The sequence below is a fragment of the Lactuca serriola genome, chromosome 3, assembly GCF_051521515.1.
Source record: "Lactuca serriola cultivar US96UC23 chromosome 3, Lser_US96UC23_V15, whole genome shotgun sequence".
In the NCBI taxonomy this organism is placed as follows: domain Eukaryota; kingdom Viridiplantae; phylum Streptophyta; class Magnoliopsida; order Asterales; family Asteraceae; genus Lactuca; species Lactuca serriola.
In genome coordinates, this window is record NC_136410.1 from 264,434,331 (window position 1) to 264,444,261 (window position 9,931).

Genomic DNA, 9,931 nt, shown 5'->3' on the forward strand with positions numbered 1-9,931 from the left:
TTAATCATATATTTTGTTATGATATTAGTGGTATTTTCAAACTTTTTTTATGATATTAGTGGTATTTTTCAAACTTTTTTATGATATTAGTTATATTTAATTTTTTTTAATTCAACAGATTAGCAATTTAAGGTCTCTGCCTAACCGATTAATCAATTAACTTCAGTCCACCGACTAGCTAATATTGAACGTTTTTTACAATCTTGGACTTAATAATAACAAAAATTATTGTATATTGATCATTTTAGTTCTTCATGTTCTTCACATGCATCAATTTACACACTGAGACAAGGTCTTTTCGATGATCGCTAAGACAACTAGTCATGTCTACTTTTAATATGCAACTCTCTCTCTCTCTCTCTCTCTCTCTCTCTCTCTCTCTCTCTCTCTCTCTCTCTCTCTCTCTCTCTCTCTCTCTCTCTCTCTCTCTCTCTCTCTCTCTCTCTGGAACCCCTTCCCTAGTAAAGAGGTATTGACCATCAATTGCATAGTGCCTCAGTTAAAGAGAGTTTTGGATAGACTAAGGATCTTAGATGAGACCTAAAGTGCAGCCAACAAAACGCCAAAGAAATCACAAAATTTTATGATCTATCCCAAAGCCATTAAAATCAACAGGTTTTATATGCCCAAAAAATTGAGTATAACAATATTATTTTCCGAAAGGATATGTAAGTCCCACAAAATACAAAGAATTATAAAAACATGGATTTTTATTTCAAACCACGATCCAATGCATGCAGCTATCCCAACTCATGTCAATCTCAATAAGTCTCAATATAACGATCCAAAAATTCACAAGATAATGAAGATTTAATCTTGTGAAATTGTAAAATATATTAGACTAAATTTATGATGACTTCTAATGTTGTTTTAAGTGATTAAGTCACTAAATTATGTATTTGAGCCAAAAAAAAAATTGGCAAAAAGGTAAAAATTAGTATTTTTTTGGACTTTTTACATGTCTTAATTGATTAATTTATGTATGTATTAACCCAAAAGTAAGTACATATAAGAGTGGGGTTTGTTAATACCTTCATATGCATATAAAGATCACTGAAAACAAGTTTAAAAAGAAAAGGTTATAATTATTTTAAGTTTAAATGAGAATTGGCTAAAGTTGGAATGAATTTGTGAAAAAAAAAAAAAAAAAAAAAAAAACAAAAACAAAAACAAAAACAAAAAAAAAAAAACCACGGTACGGTCATAAGGTAGCTGCAACGCGGTAGCGAAACCACGACATAGTCATTAGGTGGCTATGACATGGTCACGCTGCCGGAACAAATTGTAATCTATAAATCTCTTTTCACAAACCAAAACACTTCCAACTCGAACAAGAACTTTACTAGGGCGATTTTGAAGGTATGAAGTTGTTGGAGAAGGGTAGAATCAAGAGAAACAAAATGTAATTTCTAGAAAGGCATAAAGGTGTTGTTTTCTTCCATGGTAAATGTTCAATCCGAGTTAGAAACTCGTCCATGGGTCCCTTTAATTACCAAGAGAGTTCGTTGTAAATATACTTTTTGAATTTTTGGAAAAAATTATAGCATCGTAATTGGATTTATACAAAAAACATTGTTTGCAAATTTCAAATTGAAAAAAAAATGATATTCGATTTGTAACCAAAAAATGGAGTGTCATGTTATCAAAACAATCAAAATTTGAAAAAATAATGTTTGGAACTGAAAAATTGAGTGTTAAAATTTAAAAAAAAAAAATGAAAATTTAATGTCTTTTGTAACCTTTTTCAATTTCAACATGCCATGGCATCAAAACAAACACGTCATCATCATGTCAAGCTGTGTTCAGAATTGTAACAAAATGAAAATATAATGTCCAATTTAAAATAAAAAATAACACAGTATCAAAATCGAACTTCATGTAAGCTTAGTGACTTTTGCACAAAAAAGAATGGAAAACAAGTAAAAGATTAATATCTTAACAATTAAGCCAAGTCACTTTATTCAGATTAAGTAAAAAAAAACATTCACATAAAGTTGTCCAGATTAAATGCTTAACTCATTAAGCCCATTAATTAAAAAAGAAACAGCCCCTATGAATTGTCACAATTACATATATCTCCCACAATACAAAAAAAAAAAAAAAAAAAAAAAAAAAAAAAAAAAAAAGAAAAAAAACTACCAAGGCTAGAATTCCAAAGCGTTCATCTAAGCGTTAAAAGTTAAAAATACCTTAAGAACTGATTCACAACATTTACTCATAGCTTCCCACATCTACAACAAGAAAAGAAAAGTGTCAAATTCACGTTTGATATTAAGCCAAATGCAAGAAATAGCAATTTAACTTTCATCTATTTATGTATTACCACATCCTTTTTATTTTTCTAATACATCTTTATAATTTGAAAAAGCTACCCAATTATTGGATTGTAATATTAACATTTTTTTTTCTTAATAAGACATCATACTTTGAGAAAATAGCAATTGCACCTATAAAAATTGCTGTGTTTGGATGACATTACAATAAGATTAAATTACAACTGTCATCCCTATGCTATGTCATAAGTTACGGATTTACTCCACATGTTTCATCTGTTACACAAATGGTCCTCTAAACCATTTGTTAAACAGTTTAAGGACAAAACATCCAATTTTCATATTAGGACATCAACTTTGAAAGATTTCCAATTGCAACAGTAAAAATCGTTTCGTATATAGATGACATTACAATAAGACTAAATAACAACTTTTGTCCACGTATATCAAAAGTTACGGATTTAGTCCAAATATTTTCTTTTGTTGCACAAATGGTCCCTAAAGCATAAAAAACATAAAAAGAAAGTATGATGTTATAATAAACAAATCAATGGAATACATTGCTATTTCTTGCATTTACCAAACATGCGGTTTAGGGACCATTTGTGCAAAAAAAGCAAACACACGGACTAAATCCATAACTTTTGACATAAAGATGTAATTTACACTTAAAAGATCAATGTTGTAATAGAAACATAAAAAATAAAGTACCATTAGGGTTAATCTCAAAAAAGACCTTATATTTTGTGTTTTTTCCAGATTAAACCTCCAAAAAAAACACCTGAAAAAGACCTTGTATTTTTTCATTTTTTCCGATCTGACCCTTTTAGTCATTTTTTTCTAAAAAAATTGTAAAACATGAGGGTTTTTCGAGAAAAACTAAAAATGTTGAGGATTTATTTGGAAGCATTTAGAAGGTCAAGGGTTTTTCCGGAAAAAAATAAATAAATACAAAGTCATGGGCTTTTCCGGAGAAAATGAAAAAAATACAAGGGTCTTTTTCAGGCAAAAAAAACTGAGGTTTAATCCGGAAAAAACACAAAATATAAGTATTTTTTAGATTAACCCTAAATTTATAACAAAACAAGTCAATGGAAGTATATTACTATTTCTTGCATTGACCAAACATGCAGTTTAGGGACCATTTGTGTAACAAAAGGAAACATCTGGACTAAATCTGTAACTTTCAACATGGCACATGGAGAAAAGGTGTGATTTATTCCTACTACAAACAGATAGAAAAAAGAAAAAATGGAAGTAGGATATTATTTCATGCATTCAAGTAAAATATAAACTAGAAGAAATAAGAAGTAAGAAAGTGGTTGGGATTAAACCTTAATTTTCGCGAAAAACGGGGGCTACATGCCCCAAATACCACGAGCAGTTGTGAGTTTGCTGTTGGGCTTTGAAGTTAATTCAAATAAAATTCTTGCAAAAGTATCGGAATATTTTCCATCAGAAAATAATATTTCTGCAAAAGCATTTTCATAGGCTAAAAGCAAAGGTCGATTTTGTGGCTCTGAAACAAGGCTTTCTAGAATCATTGCTGCTTTTCTACACACTTCTGGCACTGGATGTGGTGCTCTGATCACTTTTAGCAATCGGTCAACTGCCCTGTTCAGTTTCACATGTGGACAAAAATTATTTTTAAATAACCACAAAAATGACATGTCGCAAAACCAATGAGAGTATGACATGTGGCAAAATGAATGAGTATGACATGTGGCAAAATCAATGAGTATGACATGTGGCAAAATCAATGAGAGTATGACATGTGGCAAAAAGATCTTTATTTAGTAGAGTTAGAAGATTGTATTTTCAAATTTTATCTTGATTATGGCATTATACTTTGGGATAATCTCGAAAAAGACGTTATATTTTGTGTTTTTTTTTCTGGATTAAACCTTGAATTTATTTTTTGCCTGAAAAAAGACCTTGTATTTTTTCATTGTTTCCGATTTGGCCCGTTTAGTTACTTTTTGCCAAAAAAAATTTGTAAAATGTGAGGGCTTTTTCGAGAAAAACTAAAAAAGTTGAGGGTTTATTTGGAAGCATTTAGAAGGTTGTGGGTTTTTTTCGGAAAAACAAAATACAAAGTTGAGGGCTTGTTCAGAAAGTGGAAAAATACAAGGTCTTTTTCAGGCAAAAAAATAAATTTTAGGTTTAATCTGGAAAAAAAAAAAAACACAAAATATAAGTTCTTTTTTGAGATTAACCCAAAGTATAATGCCATAATCAAGATAAAATTTGAAAATACAATGTAGCATTGTACTTTCAAATTTTTTCTTATAAATTTCTTGCATTTGACTCTATAAAAAAAACAAAAGTTTAATGATGTAAATCATGTAATAGAATGAAATGAAAGTAGAATGTTATAAATTTATAAAAAACATATAAATAAAAGTATGTTGCTATATTTTGCATTTAGCCCTCAAATGAAACAATTAATTTAGATAAAAATAAATAAAGAATCTAACCATCTTTCACTAGCAAGCTTGAGTCTGCAGTCCATATTGACTTCTGCAAGATTATAAAGTGCCCCCACTGCAGCAGCTTGTGCATCTACAGCTGGCAAGCTTAAAAGATCAACCAATCGTTTGTAAATCTGCAAATCCAATCAAAATCATATTTTATTTAAGTTAGGGTTTGTAATTTCAATTAATTCATATTTATATTCCCTTTTTTTTTGCTAATGTAATTTCAGTAAAAGAAATAAGACAAACTGAAAGAAGTAGCAAAAACCTACCAAATTATAGCATTGTTGATTGTAAAAATCAACCCAATTATAATTATAGCATTGCACTTTTAATTATAGCAATGAAAATCATTTTGTAGTTACATTACATTTGTGATAATAATGTACATTTTCCAGAGTACAATAACTTATAGACAAAATTTCGTAATTGGTCCCTGTTGTTTACAAAATGTTGCACTTTGAGGACTTATATGGAAAACGTCACGCCACTGGTCCCTATGGTTTTGACTAGTTAGTTTTTTTTCTAAATGACCAAAATGCCCTTGGACCAAATCTTAAAGTTGTGTACACCTCAAGGATCAATTCTGAAAATTCGAAATTTTGTATATATGTAAATTATAAATGTAACTTTAACTTTTGACTAGTTAGTTTTTTTTTTCTAAATGACCAAAATGCCCTTGGACCAAATCTTAAAGTTGTGTATGCCTCAAGGATCAATTCTGAAAATTTGAAATTATATATATATATATATATATATATATATATATATATATATATATATATATATATATATAATTTACATATATACAAAATTTCAAATTTTCAGAATTGATCCTTGAGGCATACACAATTTTCAGATTTGGTCCAAGGGCATTTTGGTCATTTAAAAAAAAAAAAAAAAAAAAAAAAAAAAAAAAAAAAACTAACTAACTAACTAGTAAAAAGTTAAAGTTAACTGCAGAAGGACCATTCATGCAATTTTCGAAATCATAGGGACCAGTGGCGTGATGTTTTTCATAGAAGTCCTCAAAGTGCAACATTTTGCAAACCACAGGGACCAATTACGAAACTTTGTCTATAAATTATAATAAAGAAATATAAATAGAAGTAGGTTGCTATTTCTTGTATTTAACAGAAAGAAATTAAAATAACAAAAAAACCTGTGGAGCAGAAGGAAGAAGAAAAGGTTCATTATCAGGGTTTATTATCACACGCCCAAGTAACTCTGCAGCTGCACAATGCCAAGCTTTTACAGAAGATCCCAATATTCCCATAATCGCTTGAACTGCTCTTTTTTCTCTTTTATTAAAAAAAACCAACAAAACTTATAAGTTATAAGCATTGGTTTATATATTTATAGTGAAATGTTTAAAAATTTGAATTAGTGTCATAAATGGTAACGAACTATTTGTTTTTGGTCAAAAAAATACGATAGTTGCTTACCTTGATACCTTCTTAAGTTCTTATATTAATTTTATAAAACAATGGTATTTTGTGGAACAAAAAAAAACAAATAGTTCATTGCCTATTTATGACATTGACTCTTAAGATTAATATGGCAAAAAGAATATATAAAATCTTACGTTATTTTAATGTAAGAAGGCTTTGATGAGCTAAAGATTCTAAGGTCAATCAATGGAGCCAAATTCACAATTGTCTCTAGACAATTTGTTACAAGTTCTTCATCCTCTGTCCAAAATGAAGAATTATTGTATTAGAGAATAAATAAACACATAAATTGAATATTTAAAGAAAAAAAAAAAAAAAGAGAAGAATTTACTTTCACTTTCACCATCTTATTAATATACCCATTGAGCTATGATTTTTCCATAATTCTTTCAATCAGTTTTAGTTGTAGGATTTACCAGAAGGATGGGGGGTATTTTAGTCAATGATGACACATATCATTAATCTAAACATTCAGCATTTTTCCATGATTTCATCTCACCTGTAACATGGTCTTCAATGCACTGAAAGATTGTTTCCAAACAATGGCGATGTTGACCCATGATGACTTCATTTTCTGGCATAAAAGAGAAATTTCTGAGAATATTTGAAGCAGCAACTGCACATTGTTGCTTTTCTGCACGCCCTTCATCATCCAAATTAAATAATCCATCTTCAGAAAGCCACCATTCTGCAGGTTGAGACTTTGTTGCTTTTTTCTGTATGGATGCCTCTGAAACAGACCCTATGCTGCCATTTTTTTTAAAAAGAAATGAGTCTCAATGTTTCACACAAATCAAGAATCTTACAAATGTATAAAAAGAAATGGATCTTAATCTTACTTCACATCATTTGAGCCTAAAGCTTTGAACTCGTTTCCAAATCCAGTAACAATGGAGTTAACACCTAGAGACCTTGTTCTTGGTGTCTTTATGAGCTCTTTTGGGAGAGTGATGTCACGCCAATCATCGATCTGTTTGAAGTTTTATTGCATTTATGAAATGTGTAAATATAAATAAATCATGGGTCTTGTTAATTTTAAAAGATGAAAGTTTAGAAAAGAGTGGTTACATACAACTTGGAGAAGAGCATCGAGTAATCCAGGGATTTTTGCTAATGGAGTTGCATCTTTTCTCACTTCATCTTTCTCTTTGAATGAAAGTAAAGTTAGTGTATTTAGTGCCCATGTCAGCTCGCTTTTTAATCCACTTTGAAGAGCAAGAACAATCCTTTTATTGTTTTGATCTGGACAAGAGGAAAAAGACTAAATCTTGAAGATAAGTAGTTTCATTTTTCAATAACAAATGATATATCTGTTTGCTATTAGTTTCACTTCACATGCATATAAACAAAACATTTTATCAACAAATAAAAGACGCAAAGGGGAACTGGAGTATAATTTATAAACACATTCCCTGGGAATCAAAAGCGACACCAATAACTGTCCTTGGTTGTCATTAAAACTAGTTATATAAACTTGGGTCTATAATTACATTACAGTTAACACAAAAGCTAGTAGGTTGACAACCTAGTGTCAACAAATAATTACTTTTTAGTATTACTAGTATAATCACTATGATTTGGAAAATATAATCTGAAAGTACTGATGACGATACTACATTTCCAAGAAGAAGGGTAAGCAATGGCTTTTAATAAACATAAGTTTGCTTTCGGCTTCAGATGTGTAGCGGATATTAAGCATTTTCCATTAAAAAAATAGACAATTGCATAAAACCTAAGACAATGTTTACAATTTTTACGTACTGAAGATAAATTAGTAACAAAACCTAGATAAAACTACGTATTTGGAAAGTGCTAGCTAGCACAGTTTTGATGTTTCGCGAAGAATAGAGGATTAATAACAGAATTAGGGTTTTGAAAAAGGTCTAACCAGCGAAAGAGGAGTGAACTTGGAGCGATGGGCCAAGGAGTGTCGATGGAGCTGCCGCGTCGGCTGCTGCAGCTGCAGCTAAGTTGCTATTAGTGCTTCCGAAAGGGCGGCCTCTCTTCGCCGCCGGAGTGCCGGAGCCACCCGACCCTCCGCCTTGCTTACCTAGCTCTCGCTTCTGCATCTCTAGCACAAGAAACACACGTGCAACGGGGATAACTTTTTATTTGGCATTGGTTTCGTTTTTTAAAATTTAAGCCAGCCACTTGTTTAAAGTTAATTGGAATGTGCCCATTTTTTAAAAAACTTTTCATTTTGGTCCCATCTTTATTTGGCTATGTTTAAAACTTAACGGAAGAATAGACGATTATATCTTCTCGACTTTGATCTAGATTTTTAGAAATCGACAATGAATTCGATTTGCACTTGTTTGTAATTTGAACCAAACCGATTTATAAAAAAAAAAAAAAAATGATTTTAGGTGTGTTTAAAATAAAAATAAAAATTATTTTCTAAAAGAAAAAACTTCATTCAGCCATATAAATTTTTAACTTTTATTTTAAATAAAAATTTAAAAGCTAATTGGAGTTTTAGTTTTTTATATTGATGTAACTTTAAACCATTAATGACTAACATCTAGTTTTGTCTTATACTTTTATACAAATACAAGTTATAACTTTCAATTTTCAGATATCAACTACTAACTATTAACTTTCAGCTTTTAGCTATTAATTAGTTTTGTCTAACACACTTTAAATATTGAAATTTAAAAATGATTTGAGTTCATGATTGTGGAACCCAAATATTAAAATTAGTGTGATCGTTGGTTTAGGGAGCAAATCATCATTGGTTCTATTTTATATGGTATAGTTATTCAAGACAAATAAACAATCCCAATTTTTATCTTTATTGTGGCTTTGCAATAATAATAAACTAAATTCCATTTCATAAAATAACAATAGATTACATTATGCGAAGGTTGAAAAAAAAATAATACTACGTAACTTATAATGAAACCTAAATAGAAATATCTCAAAATGGGATTGTGGATAAAAGGGCCGCATATCAATCAATATTAGGCTATGGCCAATGCGTTGAGCAGGGCCGGCTTTGTGCTTTAGAAAACTAAGCAATGGATTATGGCCCCTAATTCTAAAGGGCCTCTAATTTTAAAACTTATTATATTAATTATATCTGTATATATACGTATTTTTTGGGTTAAAAGAAAAGTTTGAACTTGGTCTAGTGGTGAAGTGGTGGTTTAGCAAACCAAGGGTCTTAGGTTCAAATCTATTTGGCCCCATGAAGGGCCCCAATTTTTTTTGTTTTCTTAGAGCCTCTAAAATGGTTAAGCCGTCTCTGGCGTTGAGTGTAGTCCAATGTTTATGTATAGCCCAATGTTTAAGCATAAACATACTTTCATATTACGATAAAGTACACAATAATAGGGATGTGCATATGGACCGGGGAACCGGCCGGAACCGGAACCCGATGGAACCAGTCGGACCGGGATGTTATTTTTGTGGATTTTTGGAACCGGGAACCGGTAGGAACCGGAACCGATATAACCGGAACCGGTAGAACCGGCAAAAACCGGTAGAACCGGTAAAAACCGGAACCGTATGATGCTATTTTTCGAGTACCGGTTCCAACATTTGAAGACACGACAAGAACCGGTAGGAATCGGGAACCGGTGGAACCGGAACCGGTAGAACCGTCGGGCTGGTTCGGTTCTTGATTTTGGCCGAAGCCGGTTCCCGGTTCCGGTCCGGTTCGGGCCGGTTCTGTCCTTTTGCTCATCCCTACACAATAATTTCGAGATAATGTAAAAGCATTTTGTAATGATAT

The 9,931-nt window shown here is 31.1% G+C and overlaps 1 protein-coding gene across 3 annotated transcripts; it reads right to left on the minus strand.

Annotated features, from left to right (window-relative positions):
- Positions 1–1,935: 1,935 nt before the first annotated feature.
- LFR (ARM repeat superfamily protein) lies at positions 1,936–8,299 on the minus strand. Of its 3 annotated transcripts, none has more exons than XR_013703162.1 (10): positions 8,087–8,299; positions 7,271–7,440; positions 7,038–7,168; positions 6,698–6,945; positions 6,333–6,438; positions 5,910–6,048; positions 4,751–4,878; positions 3,608–3,887; positions 2,731–2,771; positions 1,936–2,231 (listed from the first exon to the last, which is right to left on the minus strand). XR_013703162.1 is itself a non-coding variant. In XM_079032206.1 (9 exons), exons 1-8 carry the CDS (start codon positions 8,265–8,267, stop codon positions 3,632–3,634), a joined length of 1,359 nt encoding a protein of 452 aa, XP_078888332.1. In that variant the 5' UTR covers positions 8,268–8,298; the 3' UTR covers positions 1,936–2,231; positions 3,608–3,631. The 3 variants fall into 3 exon arrangements, 1 of the variants encoding a protein (XP_078888332.1); XR_013703163.1 differs by lacking the exon at positions 2,731–2,771 and adding an exon at positions 3,380–3,498; XM_079032206.1 differs by lacking the exon at positions 2,731–2,771 and having other exon boundaries at positions 8,087–8,298.
- Between the last annotated feature and the right edge of the window lie 1,632 nt (positions 8,300–9,931).